We start from the raw sequence: 22,358 nt of genomic DNA on the forward strand, positions 1-22,358 counted from the left end.
AGAGGTGGGGGTGGGGTTGATGGAGATGCTGGAAATCCAGTCCCTGCCCCTGTAAAGTGTAGCTCCCACCTGGGACCCAGACCTGCTAGACCCACATAAAGCTGACCAGTGCCACCTGAGTTCAGAGTGATGACTCACAATGAGCGGAGCTGAATGAGGGCCTCGGAAAAAGATTCAGACTTTTTAAAGGATTTTCAAAGCCAGGAAGGAAAAGAGCCCAGGAGGAAAAGCTATCTGCATTCAAAAGAGATAGATGCCAGCCACCAACCCAGGCATGGGGCAGTGAGCAACATAACAGAACTCACTGCCATCGAGTCAATGTTGACTCATAGTGACCCTATAGGACAGGATAGAACTGCCCCTGTGAGGGTCTGAGACTGTCACTCTTTATGAAAGTAGAAAGCCCCATCTTATACCCTCGGGAGCAACTGGTGGTTTTGAACTTTGGGCCTTACAGTTAGCATCCCAATGCTTAACCACTCTGCCACCAGGGCTTCTCAAGACAGATAAAATCCCTGCTGTCCTAGAGTTCATCTAAACAGAAAGCTGGAAGTCAGAACAAAACCACACACATACCAGGTACAGGGAGAGCAATATGCTTAAAACAAAGATGCAAAGGATTAGGCAGAAATAAAATGATGTTCAATGAGGCCCTCCAAAAATCTTGGCCGGCTTTGCAAGGTTCCAAAGTTGCTCTCTTTCTCAGGGTACCCACTGGAAATCTTTGAGGGTAGAGGGCCATAAAGTAAGGTGATCAGACGTCCCGCTTTTGGCGGGACAGTCCCGATTTTGGCAGGACAGCCCCAATTTTGGTTGGACAGTCCCGATTTTTGGAAAGAATGCAAGACAAGCTAGGGAACAGTCTATTTGGTCCATGTAGACCAAATTTTTAATCAAGAACCCCAACCCCTCCGGTCAATGGTGTCCCGCTTTAAATCTGGTCACCCTACAAGAAGACTAATTTGGTAGCTGTGCACAGCACGGGCTGCCAAGGATGAGGGACTACAAGCAGGGGAGCCAGTTGGGAGACTTGTGGAGTGGAGGAGTTTGGATTGATGAGGACTCAAGGCAGAGTGGAGCAGTGTCTTTTTGACTTCTTGAGGGACAGAATGGAGGGAGAGGGTGGAGCCAAAGATAGCAAGGATGCTTCCAGCCTGGGTGACAGGGAGCAGGACTTCACTGCTGATAGCAATGGAGGAGGCATGATGGAACCAGCAGCGGATGAGGAGGAAACCACTTCCTGCTTGAAGATGAAGGGGCAGCAGGACTCTCTGGTGGAATGTCCTGAAGGAAGGGGGGAATTCAGAGCCTTGACTGTGGCATGGAATCTGGAAGCAAATACCTAAAGGGAACAGCTGAGAACAGAGCATGGAAGATGACTCTCAGGTGAGACCCTTGCCCAGGAAGCCAGGATACAACATGCATGCTCGAGAAACAGCAGCGGGCAAGCCAGACCCTCTGTATTTTGAGCCAGTCAGTGCAGGTGAACCTAGTGCCATCACTAAGATGGCACAGGGAGTGGGGATCATACCAGATCACTCTGTCAGAAAGGTGACACCCAAATGACAGTCTATGAATCTGTGCGTTGTTTCAGCAGCATTATTATTTTACAGAAAAATGTCCCCACCGCTGTAGTTCAAGATCATTTCCCATAAGCCCAGTTTACTTTTATTGACATGCCTGTCAGGCTAACACTCTAAGCTACTTTTTTAACCTTCTAATACACTCTAGAAGAGCCCTGGCGACATAGTAGTTACATATCGGACTGCCAGCCGCAAGATCAGTAGTTTGAAACCACCATCCACTCCAAGGAGAACGAAGAGGCTTTCTAATCCCACACGTCGTTTCAGCCTGGGAAACCCACAGGAGGAGGTCAGCCCTGTTCCATCGGGCCCGTGACTTGGAATTGACTTGATGTTGAGTTTGAGGTTTTAGAGTTTGAATCCACTTTGTCCAGAGCGACCATTATTGTCCAATCACAACAATGGCTCAGATCACACGGTCTCATTTGCAGCTGCTACAAGCACACGCTGTTGATTTTGTTGCTGCCAGTGTTTTGTTGTTTTGGTTTGGTTTGGCGGGGAGGTTGTAATGGTTTGAAAACACTTTATTAAACACATTTGAACCTTTGCTTAAAAGTGAAAATGAATTTGGATAAAACCAAATCTATGCCCGTCATTTCCTGCTGTGTGAAGAAGCACAAATAAGATGTACATCCGTTCTAAAAGCAAAGTGTCTCACTCTAGAGATTTCAAGTAGCTCAAAGAACACAGCCATTTCTAAACACACAAAGATCGTGCAGCTCAGTCCGTATTCCTGGGAAGGGTGGAGATTAGCTTGTCTGTGGCAAAGGATCTGTCTCCTCGGTTGTTTTTGGAGCGTTTCCTACTTCTGAGGATTCTTCGTCATTTTCCAGTGTTTGCTGAAGTTTGTGGATGGTTCTAAGAGTAAGAACTGTTTACGCCTCCATTCCAGCGTATCGTCAAGGCTTTTTTGAATAGGTGAAAGATGCTCTGAATTTTTGCCCAGTGCCTCTAATGCCTTTAATGGTCCGTGCCTGTTTGGTTCATGCTGGCTGACTTTTGTTAGCTCATCATCATCTTGGCAATTGTGGTGCATTCATTTTGCTTGAAAAATATGCTTTTGGCCCTTAACCATGTTTTTCACAGGCTACAATGATGCTACCTGTTCATTCTTTGTACATTTTTTTCATAAATTAACATTTCTCTGAGATTTGTATCCCATAACAGCAAAGTTTTGCCCACTGAACGTTCACATTGCAACACTGTGCTCAGCATACATGGGTGCTGGCTCCATCCCTCCTCCTGAGATCCAAAGCTGCGCCACTTAATGGAACCCCTCACGAGCAGATTAATTCTTCGATCACTCCAGTGCCATCTCTGTTAATTAGGAGACGCTTCTGTATGACTTTGCCGTCAGTTAGCAGCTCGACCTGCACAGGCCACTGTCAATGTTTTCATTGGAGCTGGCTTTGTCAGCTTTTCTGAGTTTAGCTACAATATTGTGGCAATTTTTATTTATGGATATAGGTCCATAACTTTTTTGAGAATGAAGTTCAAAAGAATGGGAGATGATTTTTTTAAATTACAGGCTTCCTTCCACTCAGTTACTAATCATGTTGTATCTCATAATGTTGCAATCCAATGTGGAAAGGTTTTTTAAAACAATTTTGTTAGTGTTCATATAATGCTAGAAATCTAACATTTGAGCACCTTACAAGTATAGCATCACACATTGTTCTAAGATGCAAATCAACGATGAACATTCTAAGGAGTCTGTACGATCTGGTATGGAAAGAGGCCTGCCCATGGGGGGAACCGTCAACCTTAGTGACAACACTGAGTGAATCTTCCGTCGTCGTATCCATGTAAATACAGAAAGTGCTCAAATGTTTCATGCAACTTGTGTGCATATACAGGAACCCTGGGAGCAGAGTGGGTTACCATTGGGGCTGCTAAATGCAAAAGTGAGACAAGGTTTTCTACTCCTGGAAAGAGTTATAGTCTGGGAAACCCTCAGGGGCAGTTCCGCCCTGTCCTAGAGGATTGCTGAGTCGGCATGGACTCGATGGCAGTTTGTGTAGTTTGTGTGAGTGTACAGAAACAGGAGCCCTGGTGGTGCTATTGGATAAGTGTTGGACTACTAGCTGCAAGGTTGGTAGTTCAAACCCACCAGCGGGAGAGTGAAAGATATCTGGCCTGTAAAAATATGATCCATGAAACCCAATACAGGCTCTCTCTGAGTCAAAACCAATGCCTAGGCAGGAGGGATTTTTGGTTCTTGTCCACAAAGTTCCCGGGAGCTCATGAAACAAAAAGACAGGAGACTAAATGAGCATTTCAAAATGATCCTAGGTGCCTACACAGGTGACGGTCCTGCAGGCTCAAGACCAGTGCACTGTAGAGATGCCCACTGGACTGCGTGCATCAGCCAAACCAGGAAGACTGGTGTTGTAGCCTGCCCGGTCCTGCGCCACCTTCACAAACGTCCCTGTGCCTGAGCCCACTGTTGCAGCCACAGGGTTAGTCGGTCCCATTGAGGGCCTTCCTCTTTTTCACTGCCCTTCACTGGACCACATTATTACTGTGCGGTGCTCACTGCAGACTACACTGTCTAACACCCTTCGACTGCCCTGAGGGACCCTGGTGGCATCGTGAGCTGCTAAGCGGCTTAAACGCTCGGTAAAGAGCTGAAGTCTTAGAAACCCACAAAGCATTTCCCCTCTGCCCCATAGGGTCAGAATCGACCCATGGCACTGAGTCTCATTTGGCTTTTTTGTTTCCAACGAACTGAGCTTGCTTTTCAAATTTGACTCTAGGCAAAGGGAGCCTAGGGGACGCCTAGGGGCACGTGTCCAAAGTTACTGTGTGGGTCCTAAGGATACGGATTTGGACAGAATATAGGAAAGCCAGGTCACACAAACATGACTGCTTCACAAAGGCAGAACACAGCATGATGACAGCAGGGGCTTTAGATCTGACCACTCCACCCAGGTTAGAAAGTGCTTACAACATACAACCTGTGTGTTGTGTTGTTGCTGTCTCAAAATAGATGGATAATGGGAAACGGTCACATAGTGCAGGTGTGGGCCATACTGCATGGAAGACAAACTGGAAATGGATAAAGTTTACATCTGTGTCTCCAAACATTCTTGGCACCTTATCTTTACTTCCTCTAAAACTGTCATTAGTTTGGGATTTTTTTAAATTTGCTTTACCATTAAATAGTTCACATCTACTTGTTGAAATTATGATATTTTATGCGGCTAATTCATACTATCTACATTTGGTTGCCAACCACTCCATTCTCCTGGGAGCACCAGAGTTTTGTAAGTACCACTAGGCAGAATTTGTTTTACTTGACTATTTTAAAATTAGCTTGGCATGTTTATGGTTAGAACACAGCAAATTTCAATGATTTCATGATGCTAACATTGGAGCTCTGGTAAAAGCTTCTGCCTATGAATTTTCTAACTCTTCATTCGAATGTTGGCCAGGAATTTCATTTTCCTTCTCTTACAACGTGTCACTCTAGCTGCTCACAGGGTCTGAGAAAATGACACGCCTACTCGTGTGCACTACAGAGCTCATTCACTGGTAATCAGGCCAAATATAATGGCACATCAAGATCTCAATTTATGTGCTTCAAACATAAAGTATAAGACATAGAAGTCATATGTACATATTTACATCTATAAGATTTAGCTTACCGTGGCAGAGAAATATATGAAAGGCCTTCAAAAAAGTTGGTGGAAAATGGAACTGAGAGATAATGGCATTTTCCACAAACTTTTTAAAGCCCCCTGTGTAAAGGAAGATACTTGTTTACTTAGCCACATCGAATCTGACTGATTCTTTGGAGATGGATGGGCAGAGACCAGGAAGTTTAAGTGCCTCCCAGCAACTTATAGGCATCCGAGCTTCCCTGGACCACACATGCAAAGAAGAGGTTTCATTTCTTCTCTGTGTGTGGTAGATACTGTGAGCTGCCTGCTCCACTCTCTGTGGTACCCAAGCCCTCAAATCCCAGGCATGCCAATAGCTAGGAAGGCATGTTGGAGTAAAAGAAGCCATGAGCATATAGAAAGGGTGAATTTTGTTAGTTACATTACGATTGACAAAATAATAATGAACATCAATAAATTGAGCCCCCAAACTCAACTCACTGCCATTGAGTTGATTTTGATTCATAGCAATCCTATGGGTCTGAGTAGAAATGGTCCTGTAGGTTTCTGAGACTGTAACTCTTTATAGGAGTAGACAGCCTCATTTTTCTCGCTTGGAGCAGTCAGTGGGTTCGAACTGCTGACTTTGTGGTAACTCAATATGCCACTAGCAAAGATAACAAGTTCATGGAGGTGAAAATGGACTGCATTTAATTCTGAGTCGGGATGTTAACATTAGAAAGGAGAACTTCCCAATGCTGAGCTCTTGCATCAAGTGAGGACTTGTTAGCTTTGACACAGGTGAAGAAGCAGCCTGAGTCTGTCCATGAAAAGAAACCATGCCCAGCCCTAGAAGAAAAGGCAGCCAACTCTCTGCAGCTGTGCATCCTGATAAGTCTCTCGTCATCATTCGCTTTGAGCAAGTGGACCGAGAGAGACACACACTCAGCCAGGCCAGGAAGGAAGTGTAGGCATTTGAACAGTGAACAGAACGCAGGTACCTGGGACCGCAAGGTTCTGGTCTTTCTCAGAAGGAACTGGCATTGGGGGAAACCCTTCAGTTCAGTGGGAATGCCAAATGCCTGCACAGCAAGGCACTTCCTTCCTGCCACTCTGAAGCTGGATCCACTGGGACGAGAAGTGTCTTTTCTTTGATCCTGCCCTGCTCTCGGGCTTCACCTGAGCTGTTTGGGCCCTTCTTATGGAACAGCCAGGGCAAGCCTAATACCTCCGAGCTCTGGGTGTCACGTTTCCATCTGTAACATTGAACTTGAAGTGTTAGTGCTGGATGTAGAGAAAAGAGGTTTTTCAGAGCATGCCTGATAGGATGTGGATGATACATGGCGTGTTTTCTCTGGGAGGTTTACCAAGTGCGCATGTTTCCCTACTTCACAGAACATTACCAGATGAGCGTGTTGGAATCGGCTCCCATCAGCTCCACAGTGGGGAGAGTGTTCGCCAAGGACTTGGATGAAGGCATCAATGCGGAAATGAAGTACACGATTGTGGATGGAGACGGTGCAGATGCCTTTGACATTAACACGGACCCCAATTTCCAAGTCGGCATCATAACGGTGAAGAAGGTAGCCCAACTACTCCCTTTGTTAGGTCATTTCAAGATGCTGTGAATGTCCGTGAGTGCTAGGATGGGCTGCTGGAATGTGTGTGTGTGTGTGTGTGTGTGTGTGTGTCCTACTATTTTTCAATTTTGTTTACATTGCAACACCAGCTGTGCCATATTTTATAGTAAGGGCCCCGGTCATGACTACAAGATGTCCTAAATGTGGTATCTCTTTCAGTTCACTGTGTAGCCACTTAAAACATGGCCACGGCTTACTTCTCTCATAATGTTAATGACTTGATCGATCTTTTCACTTGACTAACTCCCATCTTTTCGCATGGCTAGACTCAAGCTAGAATGATTGATTTTCAAGTGGAAGCTTATCAGCCTCTCCCAACCACACTCACTGCCACCGAGTCCATGCTGACTCAGCGACCCCCCTGTGGGTTTCCCAGAGTGTAACTCTTTCCAGGAATAGAAAGCCCAATCTTTCTCCCTCGGAAGCGCTTGTGGTTTCGAACTGCCAACCCTGTGGATCACAGCCCAACGTGTAACTACTCCCCCACCAGGGCTCCTTTGAACAGCCCAGTAAATAGTGATCTGATGAACTGTGTGGTTATTGTTGTCAGGTGCCAACAAGTCAGTCCCGACTCCTAGCGACCATATGGACAACAGAATGAAGCACCATCCTCAGAATTGTTCTTATGTTTGAGAAATGCATTCACGTAATTGTCTTGCTCTTCTGCTTCAAACACATCTAACATATCTTATTTATTGCAAAAGCACTCATCAAGCATCTACTACCTGGCAGCTGTTGTTCTAGACATTGAGCAGAGAGTATGTATAAGAGTCAGGAGTCTCTACTCTTCTGGGGCTGACCTTCTAAGGAGGGGACGGTGATGGTCTAGACCACCAGCCAGTGAAGTAGCATATGAGGAGGTGGTCAGGACTACAGGCAGGAGCGCTGGTGGCAGAATGGGTTACCCATATCAGACTGCTAACCACAAGGTCAGAAGTTCAAACACAGGAGGAAGATGAGGCTTCTACTCCTGTAAACAGTTATAATCTTGGGAAGCCACAGGGGCAGTCCTACAATGTCCTCCAAGGTCACGACGAGTCAGAATCAACTCAATGGCTTTGAGTTGATGCTTAAAGGATCACAAGGGTCAAATGGAAGAAAATCATAACAACCAAAGAGCCATGACAACGTCAGACTTAAACTGGGTGGTTTGCATGGCATCATAGAGAAGTGCCGTTTATGCAAAGACTTAAAGGGACTGAGAAGGAACACAACTTGGAGATGGCCGGGTTGGCAATGCCAGCCCTCAGAAGTGCCCTGTAAATGACTTTGTGTGTGCGTGTGTGTGTGTGGGGGGGGGGCATCTATGTGTGCATTCTTCCACTGCAGTTTGGGTGATATTTTAGAGAGCACATCTGTTTCCCATTCACAATGTTCTACACATTTTGTTTCATGGCATCCGTTGCACTCCCTCAATGTGAAGGCTGTCTTCTCCCTTGCTTCTGGATTTCCGTTTTCATTCATCCTCCTTCCCGGCAGCCTCTTCATGCCTTCTCAGATGTGTTTGGGGGCAAACTTGTTTAAGTGATTGATGAGAACTGTGCGTGGCAGCCTGGAGATGTGGGCATGGACCATGGAGAGATTGTGGAAAGCATTTCAGGCGATGGGGATAGCCCGGGCCAATGCCCTAAGGTAGAACAGAGAGTTCCAAGAACATCAAGGAAGTTTAGGAGGCCGAGTGGAGCAGAGACAAGTGGAGATGAGATCATAAAAGTAAGAAGGGGGCAGATCATGTGGGCCCTTATAGGCTAATGTAAGAGCACTGGCTTTTTTACTCTGAGCAAAGAAATGAACCACTGAGGATATGTTTTTGCAGATAGGTACCATGAGCAGGCTTCCACTTCACAGTAATTATTACTCTGCAGGCGATGTTGAGAAAAGGCCATGTGGGGGTAAGGATGGAGTAGTACAGTGAATCACTTAATGTGACTCTCCCAGCCATGGCCTTTATAACTCTCACTAAATGACTTCTTCCCGATGAGTCTGGGGAAGAGAAGGTAGAGGAAGATACTCATAGGATTACAGTAGTCAGTTCTGAGGGACTGCTAAACAGGGTTCACTGGGATTATAAAAAAAACTCTTCATGAGGCGGTTGGCCATCCTGCCTGGTGTAAAATGCCATGACAACGCATAAAAAGGGGCATCTCTCTGCCATCAAGAAAGTGTTTGTCTTCTTTCTCTAGGCGTGCAGTGCTTCCTTGGGACCCCGAGGTCCTTGTGCACTGAAACTTCTCGGGTGGTCCAGGGACAGAAAGCTGGGGGGACAGGTGAGGAGCAGCAGCAGAACCAAGGGTCAGAGCACAAGACGGAGCGGTGGGCTTCCTGGCCCAAGAAGTGAATACAGACAAGAGGCTCACTTGTGAAGTGGGGTGCCTCCAGATAACTAATTGGGATGCTGCCATCAATCAGAGTAGAGTGGAGTGGCCTTTGGGTATGTATTAACAGAATTAAAAGAGCTTTGTATCACTTCTCAAGCAAGGCAGAGGCCAGGCCAAGGGGTCAACTCAGAGAGAGGCCTGCCGTGGACACCAGAGGTGGGGCTTCATGGCCTAAGAACTCTATCCTGAGCCTCTCTGATTCTCAGTTGAAACCTGGTTTCCTTCCTTGGTAAACTCCATGATCATGAGTGTTACCCTTGAGTTGTGTAGCCATTGCAATGAACTATCAGACCCTGTCCACACAGAGAGCATTGTGGGAAGATTGGTGAAGGGTAGAGGATGGAGGCGTGTCTGACCTTCCCCTTATTAGAAGCAGCCTTCCACAGCTGATGCTGATGCTGGGATTCTCCCCCACCCCCACCCTCACCCTCATAATATTAAATGAGGTCAGATGTGGTTTCCATGGATGGAAACCAGCGGCCATATAGAAGCTTTCCCAATAATCCAAGAAAGAGATGTTGGCTCTGTTGCCATGGCTGAGGCAATGGAGTTAGTGAGAAATGGCTGGAATCTGAATATATCATGAAAACAGTGCCAATGGGCTCTTCTAAAGGACTGGATCAGGATGTGAAAGAAAGATGGGAGTCTACAAAGACACAAGGCCTGCAAGTACCATTAACCGAGATGGAAAAGACCACAAGTCAAACAGGGGGAAGGGTGGCAAACATCAGTGTTCAGCTCTAGACATGTTGTATTGTTCATAGGTGCCACCTAGTTGGTTCCAACCCAGAGCAACCTTGTGTACAACAAAACTAAACACTGCTCAGTATTGCGCCATCCTCACAATTGGCCCTGTGCTTGAGCCCATGACTGCAGCCACAGCGTCAATCTATCTCCTGGAGGGCCTTTCTGGTTTCTGCTGCCCCTCTACTTTACCCGACATGAGGCCCTGGTCTCTGCTGACAATATGTCCAAAGCATGTAAGACAAAGTCTCACCATCCTTGCCTCTGAGGAGCACTGTGGCCGTACTTCTTCCAAGACAGATCAGTTTGTCCTTTTAGCCATCCACAGTGTTTTTAATTTTCTCCTCCAGCACCACAAGGCATCCATTCTTCTTCTAGACAGATGATGTTTATTAGACACCCAAGTGGTGATGGGTAATGGCAGTTGCATACGCGAGTCTGAAGTCTGGACAAGAGCTCTGGGTGGGACGTGTCAATGTATAATGAGCATTTGCTATTCTAATAAGGATTCCGATGCTTATGAGAGAAATGAAGGGGATGCCAAGAGACAGTGCCTACACAGAGAAGTGGACAGTGAAATGAGCCCCGAGGCACCTTGCCACTGAGAGGTCAGGAGAAGGGCCAGGCCGAGCAAGCGGATGGAGGGGAGAGCAGAAAGGCAGGAGAAAACCAAGAGAAGGCGGGGTCCTGGAAGCCATGCAGAAAGTGTTCCCAAGAAAAGGAGGTGGTCTCCGTGATGAAGGCAGCTGGAGGTTGGAGCACAGGAAATGGGCCTTCCTTAGGTTTTATTTAGGTCATTGGTGAGCTGGCTGTAACCATCCTGGCCATCGATGGGAGGGTGGAGCTCATTGGGGTGTGTTTCTTACAACTGCATGCTGGTCCCTAGAGCTGAATGACCATGGCTTTAAAGGAGAAGGGAAGGAGAGTTCACATGTTTTCCTGGATTTGTGTGAAGTGGCATCAAATACAGTGGAAGAAGAGATTCATTCAGCGTCCTGTCAACCAAAAATCATTGCAGCCAGGACACATCGACCCAGAAACAGGGCACTGTGTTGACGTTGACCTCTGAGTCTTTTATCTGTAACTTAAAATATTGCAATTTCTTAATTTACTCTCGTTCTCTGAGAATTACACGTTAGGGTTATAAAAGACCAAAAATATCAATTTGGTATATGGGACAGGTTTAAAAACACTTGTCTACTATGTGGCATGCCTCACAAGTTATTGATAAATAATACATTGCTTACCTATAACTGTAAATCAGGGAAATCCCTGCAGTTGTAGATAATTAACATTGTCAATGCAAATAATAATCCTATTAAAAAGTTAACTCCTCCCCCCTAAAAAACCTCACTGACATCAAGTCAATGCTGACTCATAGCGACCCCCAGTGGGTTTCTGAGACTGTAACTGTTTACGGGTGTAGAAAGCCCTATCTCTCCAGCAGAGCTGCCTGTGGTTTATAACTGCTGACCATGCAGATCGAAACCCATGCTTAACCACTACACCACCAGGCTCCATTTAAAAAATTAAGCCATCAGAAAAAGAGCTTTTTGGAATCCCAGTATACGTTTTATTTTATATCTTAGAATATTTTGTTAGATAAATCTAAATCATTGAGGTAAGACAGCAATGTAAGTCAAATTATGATAAAGCTGATGCCATCTGAGAAGGGACCTTGGGGGTGCAGTTGGTTAGAACATGTCTTCTCTCCATTCAACTCCCTCACCTAAAAAGAGAATCAAACCATTATTAAAATTATACCCACATTCACTTAAGACATCAATTTTGCCAGGGACATTTTGAAAATGAGATTAAAAAAGAGGGTAATAAATTAAGTAAATGAGCAAGACACATCTAATGAGTATATTTAGAGGCTGAGGTCTAGTGGCATAATGGTTACTCATTGATATGTGATCCGAAAGGTCAGCCTTTCGAAACTACTATCCACTCTCAGGAGAAAGTTGAGGCTTTCCACTCCCATAAACAGTGACTGCCTCAGAAACTCACAGGGTGGTTCTACCATGTCCAATAGTGTCAATGTACATTAGTATTGACTCGGTGGAAGTGAGATTGGCTTTGATGTTGACTGCTCAGTCTGTACCTTTGGAACAATAGTCACCTGGATGCCTGATCCACACCTATCTTCCTAGTTGGTCCTTAATCACGTCAAATAAAATGGACACACAGAAGTTCTGCTTTCCCTTGATCTCCCTAAGCCTATTATTGTCTGAAAAGCACACACTGTTTCAAAACGAGAAACTATGAACTATTAGAATGAGGTCTTCATAAGACCACATTATTATCCAGTACCTTGGGTTATTGGGGGCCTTTTAAGGAATCGATCAGTTGATTTCCAGCCTCACAATGTGAATGCTGGAACGAGACACTGAAACATGTAAGTCTCAGAACGGTCTTTGTGGTGGAAAGAAGACGGGGCGCTTTCATCCTTCAGTCTCTTCATTCTGTCTTGCCGTGGAAAATAAGCAACTCTCCAGAGGCCGTGTTCCCCTTCAGCAGAGCAGACATCATGAGCAAAGATTCTGTCTTCCAGCACATCTAAAATGCCATGAATTGTAAAATTTGCCTTTGTAAAAAAATGTATTATGCACCAGTTTAAAAAAAAAGCCAGCCAATTTAAATGTTGACATGCTTTCTTATTTGTTAGCCTGCAGCTTTTGAAAGCGCTCCCGTAGGCAAAGCTGGGGCATATTTGCTTCACTAATATTAGATGCACTCCCTGGTGCTGTTTCCATTCTGTTCTGCCCACACAACTTTTGTTTCGATGCCAAATCATAGTACAATGTTTTTGAAGACAGTTTAGAATTCAACACATGCAGATGTCAGCGGCAGTAGTACAATACAACAGTTTTGACCAAGTGTGGCTTGCTCAGGCAGTGACAGTGATGGCCCCTCTCCTGCTGGGCCTACGACAACTATAAGGTGCCATTAATCAGAGAAGCAGCCCTATTAACAAAATGTCTAAGAATGAGAGGGAGAAAGTGTACACCTTAGAATCATTATCCCATGATAACATAAAACCTGTGGCTATCATCCTTCAACCACTGCATGTTAGTATTCACCCGGAAAGCTCTTTAAACTATTCCTATATACCAGTTAAAACTATTGATACTCTTATTCTCTTTATATTCTTTTACACTATTGTTAACAACCCTCTTGGTGACTGAGGAATAGAAATCTACGCCATGTCTTTGTTCTTGAGTTGGATGAAGAGGATCAACCCAGAAGGAACAGATTGTAATTCAAAATGGTAAACGCTCTCGAGTGTGTATAGCTAGACTCTATGGTAAGAGCAGAGAAAATCTCTCTACTCGGTCTTCAACGATATGCGGAATTTGTGTGTGTGTGTGTGTGTGTGTGTGCGCGCGCGCGCGCGCGCGCTATGCTTCAACTCGAGAAAATCTCTAGAATTTAGGAGCTAGGTTCTCTTTGTATCTCACCACTGTGTACATAAGAATAAATGGCCTTCACAATGACTAAGATAAAAAGCCACCCAACGAGGAAAAGCCAAGCTCATGTATAAAATGTGGGTAACTTAAAAAGAAGGATCCACCCATGTTTTCCTTCAAATTTAAGAGCGAACATGTGGGAGATCATTTAAAAATCTGAAGTGATTTACTTAAAAAGAAATCTCTGTAGTAATTAAAAAGTCTCATCTTTTCAGCAGATGGTACTGAAAAAGTTGGCATGTGTATAAAATGAGCTTCACCTCACAAGAATAAACTCAGAATGGATAATACATCTCAATGTAAAAACTAAAACTTTCAAATTTATAGAAGAAACTATCAGGAAAAAAAATATTTGAGACTACCGTCGTCGTCGTCGTTGGTGTTTTGTTGCCACATTGCCGTTGTGTGCCATTGAGGCACTTCTGACCCACAGTGACCCTGTGCACAACGGAATAAAACACCGCCTGGTCCTGCGCCAGCCTCACAACTTTTCTTCTGCTCACGCCCCTTGTTGCAGCCACTGTGTCTACTCATCTTGTCTGATCAAGAGAGGAGAAACGTCGAACATGATTTCAAATACTCATAGATTCCAGACTTTCTGGAATCTTGGAGGTTGGATGAACCCTGAGGCTATTGGCCTGAGATCATTCTTAAACCTTAAACCAAAATATTCCCTGACATCTTAAAACCATAGTTTAGCTTAACTAGTAAAGAGCACCTTGAGCAATAGGCTTTAAATACACAGACACACACACAAAAATAGACCACAGCAACTCCAAAGAGGAGATGGGAACCCAGGGCTCCTGAGCTTACATAAATGGAGGAACAACTCAGAAAAGGAGAGAGTCGGTTGTACAACTCAGAGAATATAATCCACGTCACTGAATCGGACGTGGACATGTAGAAATCATTGAATTGGTGTATGTTTGCTATATATGTGTTCATACAACCAGGAAATAACAATTTCTAAAAGGAGAGAGGTACCTATGTAAAATTTTCCTAAAGAGTTTTCTAGATTTAGAAAACAAGTATAAGTAAAAGAAACCGGTGCAATTATTCCTTCAATCATATAATCTAAATGACATTTCCATTTGTGAAAATGTGGCCGGTGGAAATGGGTTTGAAGGAGCGCCTGGCTTGGGCTTGAAGTCTGTCTGTGCATCATGCCAGCAGCAGCCCCCAAAGATGAAGCTCGCTTGCAAGCTTGCTGTGAGGGTGGCTTGCTCTAGCTAAGCGTGGCCATTAGAAAGCATCACCAATCCCGCCATTCTTCACCAGGTCAGGACATCTCTGGTAGCCGAAGCAAGCTTGTTAAGGTTAGAAGCAAACAATTTTGCGCCAGACCAACCTGGAACTGACTTGTGGCTCCATTACTTACTACCTTATGTGACCTTAAATAAATGAATCGTTTTCCTCACAGCCTTTACAAAGACAAATAAAATGGTGGAAATAAAACCTGCAGCACAAGGCCCAGCACTAAATAAACGCTGGACAGGTGGAAGCCGAGTAGCAAAAGCATTCAAAAGAACTTGGTTAACATTTTAGCACATTAAACTTAGTTAAAGCACTACCGACTTCAGTTTATTTCTCAAAAGCAAAGCCATTGCTTTCATGGACATAGGCTTGTTTCTAACATAAAATTCAGCATGTGGCATGAAAAACGACTGAGTGCATGTTAACCTGGAAAAATAACTGTCAGCAACGTGTTGACACAGGACTTTTAAGCTTTAGTAAAATTGCTCCGCTGTCTACTGTATGCATTTTACAGACTTAATTTCTTTCTTTATTGTTGAGAATGCTTTGAAGTAACTATTGTATAAAACATTTTAAAATATTTTTGTCAGCTTCAAAAAAGCAGATTATCATTTAGAAACACCACTTAATGTCCACTTTCTTCCTGAAGTGCTATATTTATCTTGAAATAAAACATTCTGAATGGGAAAGAGAGGTCAAAAAAGGGAACTGGCAAAAACTGTATTTTATGATGGAATTTTAGTTGAAGTCTTGGCAAAGAGCCCTTGATAAGGCACTGAATCATTTAAACCAGTATTCCAGCTCACACACTGAGGCGCCATGGAAGCTTAGTCTTCTGGGGAGTGTAGGGCTCCGTTTGTTCAACTGTAAAATGGGATGGTGCAGTGGGTTTTAAAACAGAACCATCGCTGAGGCACTTAAACAATGGGGAAGACCGCTCTGACCCAGTATCCTGTGAACCCTAACAGAGTGCTATAATAATCCCTAAGAAGGTATCACTCCTGCCTTTGTCCTGGGTAAGAAACCATTACAGGGGGAAAACCATGAAAATTACATCGAAGAAACCTGGTAAGGCCTGTTGAACAAAACACTCAAAGAAAGAGAAGGCCCTTGGCGAACAGGATGGAAGAAGCAGTTACTTTCCCCTGTAAGTCCTGGGAAAGGTGCATGGATATTCCAGAACAGAATGGAGACAGCGGACGGTGTAAGATATGAAAACAATAATTTATAATTTATCACCAGGGTGGTGAGGGAGGGAGGGGAAAAGGAGGAACTGATACCAAGGGCTCAAGTAGAGAGAAAATGTTTTGACAATAATAATGGCAACTTACATACAAATATGCTTGATGCATGGGTTGTTACAAGAGCTGTAAGAGCCCCAATAAAAATGATTTATAAAAGAATAGACTGGTCGTGATGTTAGGAGCTGTCAAGAAAGCGCCAACTCAGAGTGAGACAGAATGAAATGGCACCAGGTCCCGTGCCATCCCCACAACCGTTGCGGTGGATGGGAGGATTGTTACCGTCTGTGTCCATCCATCTCACTGAGGTTCTTCCTCTTCCTTGCTCTGCTTGACCCAGCATGCTGTCCTCCTCCAAGGACTAGTCCCCCCTGAAAAGGTGGTCCAAAGTGGGTGAGACAGAGTTTCCACATCCTCACTTCTAAGGAGCATTCTGGCTGAACTTCTCCGAAGATGAAAATGTTCGTTCTTCCGGCAGGCCATGGCATATTCCATCCAATGCCACGATTCAAAGGCACCGTTCCTTGGTCGTCCTTAGTCACCGCCCAGCTTTCACTTCAGAGGCGGTGGCTGACAATGCCCCGGCTGGGGTCGGGTGCACCTTTCCGCAAAGTGACATGTTTGCTCTTTTAACACTTTGAGGAGTTTTTTTGTTTGTTTTTGGTTTTTGCAGCCAATGTATCCAATTCATCCTTTGATATCTCGACTGCTGCTTCCGTGGATGTTGACCGTAGATGCAACTAAAATGGAATTCTTGACAACGCCAGCCTTTTCTCCACGGAGCGTGGTATGGCTGCTTGGTCCGTGTGTCGGCATGTTTGCATTATGTTGAGGTGTCATCCTTCCCAGTGGCTGTAGTCTTGGAACTTTATCAATAAATGCTTCAAGTTCTCTTCACTTGCCATACCCAAGATTGTGCCATCTGCCTATTGCAGTATGTTACTGGGTCTTAGATCTTAATGCTACATTTTCCTCAGATATTAATGCTACATTTTTCTTTATATATGCCAGCATCTTAGACTACAGCTCAGTATACACACTGAATAAGTCTGGTGAATGGATACAACCCTGACGCACACCTTCCCTGATGTTCGGCCACATCGTGTCCCGATTCTGTTCTCAATAAGGGTTCCATAGGACCACAATTGAGTGTTCTGGAACTCACATTTTTCCCAATGTTATCCATAATTTATAATGATCCACTTAGTTGAATGCTTTCCCTCATTAAAAAAAAAACCCCACAGGTAAACATCTTTCTAGTGTTCTCTGATTTTAGCCAAGATCCATCGGACATCGGTGATGATAGCCCTAATGCCACATCTTCTGAATCCAGCTTGAATTTTTGGCAGTTCCCTGTTGATGTATTCAGTTTTGTTTTATCTTCATTTTACTTTCATGTGATAGCTGACATTCTTTGATAACTCCATTGGATCACCTTTGTTTGAAAAGGGCACGAATATGGATCTTTTCCAGTTGGATGCCCAGGTAGCTGTTTTCCAAACTTCTTGGCATAGAGGAGTGGGAGTTTCCAGCCCTGCATCCATTTGTTGAAACATAGTTTTTCATCAATGCTTTCAGAACAGCTCAGACTTCTTCCTCCAAGATCCCCAGCTCCTGGTCATATGCCGCCTCCTTTAATGGATGAACATCAATGATTCTTGGTACACTGTCTCTAAGTATTCCTTCCATCTTCCTTTGATGTTTCCAGCATCATTCAATATCTTGCCCATTGAATCTTTCCATATTTCAACTCAAGGCTTCAGGTTTTCTCTTCAGTTCTTTCAGTTTGAGAAATCCTGAGCATGTTCTTCCTTCGGGGCTTTCTGGCTCCAGGTCCTTAGACATTTCAGCACAAGGCACCGTCTTCTGGAGCCACTCTTAGAAATGTTCTCTTCAGTTCTTTGACATCAGCCTTTCTCCCACTCACTTTAGCTGCTACTATGTTGAAGAGCAAGTTTCAGAATCTCTCCTGATAGCTATACGGATCTCTCCTGTCTTTTAAATGCCCTCTGATGTCCTTCATTGTTTTTTTATTTTTTCATGATGTATGCTTTTTCTATGTGGTGAATATATGCCATCATATCTTTTTATTGGAAGCTTTCTGGCTTTGAGTCTACAATCTAATTCAAATTATGTTCAGTGTATGGTGTGAGGAAGGGGTTCAGATCAATGTTGTCCTTAATGTTATCCCACAACTTGACAGTTACTAGTGTTAGACATGAGATGGTCTTTAAATTCAAGTGGAATAATTATCGTGACATCTTTTCAAATGCCTAAGCATTTCTAAAGATTACATGGCCAGTCACCCTAGTTGAATAAGTTTTCCATGACATAAGACTTCCAGCTTTCCAACGGAGACAATCTCAGACAAACCAGGATCTGTAGTGAGGGAGTTCATGGGACCTGATCTAAAAGTCATGTTGACTCAAGACTAAACACATTAAAGCCACGTTGACCAGAGTACAATGGCTTTGTCAACCACCAAAATGGATTTCTTAACTATCTCTAAAGCCTCTAGCATCTTCTTTACCCTTTTCACAAGGTGTTGAAACTGATATTAATAGTAAAAACTGTAGAACAAGAGAAAAATTCCCCTGACCTCTTTTCTAGCATTTTAATGAATTCAGGAATCAGCCTGACATATATGCTGATATTTCATCCATTTTCCTTCATTTCTTCTCAGCCTCTGAGCTTTGAAAGCAAGAAAAGCTACACCTTAAAAGTGGAGGGAGCCAACTCTCACCTGGAGATGCGTTTTCTGAACTTGGGCCCATTTCAGGACACAACGACAGTGCACATCAGCGTGGAAGATGTGGACGAGCCCCCCATCTTTGAGCCTGGCTTTTATTTTGTGGAGGTACCTGAGGATGTGGCCATTGGCACTACCATCCAGATCATTTCGGCCAAGGACCCAGATGTGACCAACAATTCAATCAGGTCTGTATAGAGATCTCACCTTTTCCCTATATCCCTCAGGGTTGCCTTGTGTGTGAGAGAGGAAAGCAGCCTCCTTTTCCTTCTGCATCTTCCTCTCCTAGCCCATCTATGGAGACACTCTGAAGTGACTGCTGAGTTCCTTCAGTAGAGCTCTACCGCAGTATGACGGACCTGTTGGGCTGGGAACTGAAAAATGCATCCTCGCAAGGCTGCCCTGTGCATTATAAGATGCTCTGCGGCACCTCCCACTTCTACTCATTCAATATCACTAACTCTCCCTGAGTTGTAACAAGGTAAAATGCTCCCAAATATTGCCACACATATTCCTGGGAGGTCGCTTAAATTGCCCCTGGTTGAAACCCACCATTTTAATGAATGCATAGGCACACACACAAATGTCAAAACAGCATTGTTGAATCGTAGTGGTGAAATAAAGATGACTGTTGTGTCTTCTCTCAACTTTTATGAACCTTTGACACTGTCTGCTTAAAAAGGAAAAAAAGGGGGTGGCGGTAAACTAGCATGACCACATACAATAGAAAGAACCTTAACTCCAGCTGATGTCAATGGTTTGGATTCCCTGTAGACTGGCCAGAGAGTATCATAAGCCCTGGTGTATCTACTTCCAAAGTATGTGCTGAACTGAGCGTCCAACCAAGATTAAGGTGACCAGATGTCCCCCTTTTGGCGGGACAGCCCTGCTTTTTAACAATTTTTCCCGCGTCCTGCGGCGTTTTTTAAAAGTCCCAACTTTTGGAAAGAATGCATGACAAGCTAGGGTATATGGTTTTCGGCTGTCATGTGGCTATTTCGCCAGGATATGAGTTTTATCAATGATGTCCCGCTTTTGTCCCGCTTTACCAATATTAAAACCTGGTCACCTTAACCAAGATGCTTCCCCTACAAGAGGGGAGAGGGAAACTGCTCTTAAATCAGGGCCATTTCCCATCATCTGGACCCGAAGTACGAACAGCTGGCGGACAGGTTGACACCTCCACCTTCCCAAGCAGCTGCCAAGCCTCTGAAGCTTGACACAAAAGAGCAAGCATCCAAGACTGTTTGAGGCCATCTGTCACAATAATTGTTGAAAGCCACACAGTGAAATGAGGCTGGGGCTTTAGTGCACATGACACATTTTAAACACACCCCGGTTCATCCGATGCTTTTTTTCTGTCCACTGGCTACTTCCCTCGCTTAGTGCTGTTTTGCATTTAATGAAAACACAATTGTGCCATTGAGCAAGGCTGGGGCTCTCCAGAGAACACCAGTGCTCTTGGGAAATCTGCCTCCTCGGACCAACCAGGAAACATTTTACATTTCCAGGCATTAAAAGGGTTGATGTGATTTTGTGGGTAAGTTGATATTTGGCTAATCTTTCCATTATGACTGATGACAACTTTACAGGCATCTGAAGTACAAAATGGGGCGGGAAGCAAAAGCCCGAAAACCACCACAGCAACAAAGACGCAGAGGAGATTGCAAATGTCTGTGTTCAGGAACCAAGACATGCGGGTCTTCTGACCAACTTAATTTAGTCACATCAGAGCATAAGCTAAGGGAGGCATTTCGAGGGTAAACCTTTATGGGAGACACTCTTTGAAAGAAGACGAGCACATCCTTAGAAAGTATCAGCGTCTGTCTTTCTGAAATGCCCCGGAGCCACATGGATGCTCCCACATCTTCCTTCCAGAGATCTGACCAAGGATTCTTCCAGGGGCATCACTGTTAATAATGTACACTGAGGAGTCACACGACTGAAGGACAATCAATCAGACGGCGGAACAAAGTCAGGAAACAAACACACACACACACACACACACACACACACAGGACTGGGGAGAAGTCAAGATGAAGGTTCTCATCTCAAACTGAGAGTCTCTTTAAGAATGAGATGAGAATCCAGCAGACCCACATCCACTACTTGCAGGAGCAAAATGAGGAAATCCCGTTGGGCCATCACTTTTTTCTTTTTTTCTTTTTTAACACAAAAGGGTTTCTTCTTATCGAGGCTTGATCTGTAGGACTTTAATAGCAACTGGAACCTGCAGCCACAGAGATTAAGAACAGAAGACAGAGAGGCTCTCCACAAACACAGATCTCTACTACAGTAGAGTACACCAGAGGAGGAGGAGAAAGTCTTCAAGCACACAATCCTCATTCCGGCCCCCATCTCAAAGGGGAGGAGCCCACTGAAGTCAAGCACGTTCCCTAAACCAGATCAAGATTACAGTCCCTCAGTCCGTGCATCACTGGACTCGATCATTCAACACGGCGCCAGGCGTTTCCTGCTTCTTAAGCACCTCCTGTGAACTGTCCACCTTCAGCCCATTGCTGGGATGGCAGACCCGGCACACGGTTCTCTTCCACGGAGAGAACTTTGAACTATCACCCAATCGGATCCAGGAGGGAAGACAGGTGCCGAACGAGACTAGAATCAAGCTCCTTCTCCCTAAGTCCACTAATTGGTGATTTGACAGCACAGCTTCTTGCCTTTGGCACAGGTCACCCTCATTCACTCACTGCCCTGAAATGGATGCTGATTTCTAGCGACTCTACAGGACAGGATAGAAGTGCCCCTGTGAGTTTCCAAGACTGTAACTCTTTACAGGCGTCGAAAGCCCCCAAGGGCTTTCTCCCACCAAGGGCTCATGGTTTTGACCCACTGACATTGTGGATCGTAGCCCAGCTCATAACCATTATGCTGCCAGGAAGCTCCTCAGCACAGGACAAAGTGGTCCTTAAAGCCAGACCTAGGGGAGGCAGCAGTAGAGGGGCCAGGTGACAAGCTTAGTTGCCCAGTCTAACTGGGAGCATTAGGACAGAGTCGCCCATGTGGGTTTCCCAAGACTGTAACTCTTCACAGAGTAGAAAGCCTCTTCTTTCTCCCGCAGAGCGGCTGGTGGCTTCAAACTACTGACACCTTGTGGTTAGCAGCTCAGCATATAACTTACTATGATGCCACGTAATTAAGAGGAATCGAAAGTGATCAGGCAGGGCACACTGGGCTCACTCTGGGCCCAGGCTCTTGGCCCTGCGAGCGGAACTGGCAAGAGCAAGATGGCTAGAAGGAAGAAGGGCTCAGGCAGGGGCACAATATGCAACTCCAGCTGTCCACAATATACACTCCTCAACATTTCATTACCAAAAAAGGGGCCTGCACATCACTAGGGAACCCTATGACTTTGTACTGGTTATAAAGCACCACAAACAGAGCGTTTCACAGATCAAAGGTCTTTTAACATTTAAAAAAAAAAAGAACACAAGGGCTTTTATAATGTTCCTTGAAAGGTGATGGCATGTGTGCTCAGCATATGAACTAGGCAGCAATCACTGGTACATACCTAAATCTCTAGATGTAGTTATGTGGTGCTGTAGTGGTTATGGATCGGGCTGTGATCTGCACGGTTGGCAGTTCAAAACCACCAGCAGCAAAAAAGAGAGAAAACTGGGGTTTCTATTCCGGTAAACAGTTAAGAGTCTCAGAAACCCACAGCGGGTCACCAGGGGTC

General features: G+C 44.7%; 1 protein-coding gene across 1 annotated transcript in view; it reads left to right on the forward strand.

Annotated features, from left to right (window-relative positions):
- The window catches only part of CDH20 (cadherin 20), a 264,681-nt gene that overhangs the window by 215,118 nt on the left and 27,205 nt on the right, over positions 1 to 22,358 (forward strand). Inside the window, exons 6-7 of the mRNA XM_004703023.2 lie at positions 6,581 to 6,768; positions 18,596 to 18,849. Coding sequence (XP_004703080.1) covers positions 6,581 to 6,768; positions 18,596 to 18,849 — 442 coding nt within the window. The remainder of the gene's footprint in view (positions 1 to 6,580; positions 6,769 to 18,595; positions 18,850 to 22,358) is intronic.

Source organism: Echinops telfairi, unplaced genomic scaffold, assembly GCF_000313985.2.
Source record: "Echinops telfairi isolate 266 unplaced genomic scaffold, ASM31398v2 ScPeMD7_7400;HRSCAF=8409, whole genome shotgun sequence".
Classification (NCBI taxonomy): domain Eukaryota; kingdom Metazoa; phylum Chordata; class Mammalia; order Afrosoricida; family Tenrecidae; genus Echinops; species Echinops telfairi.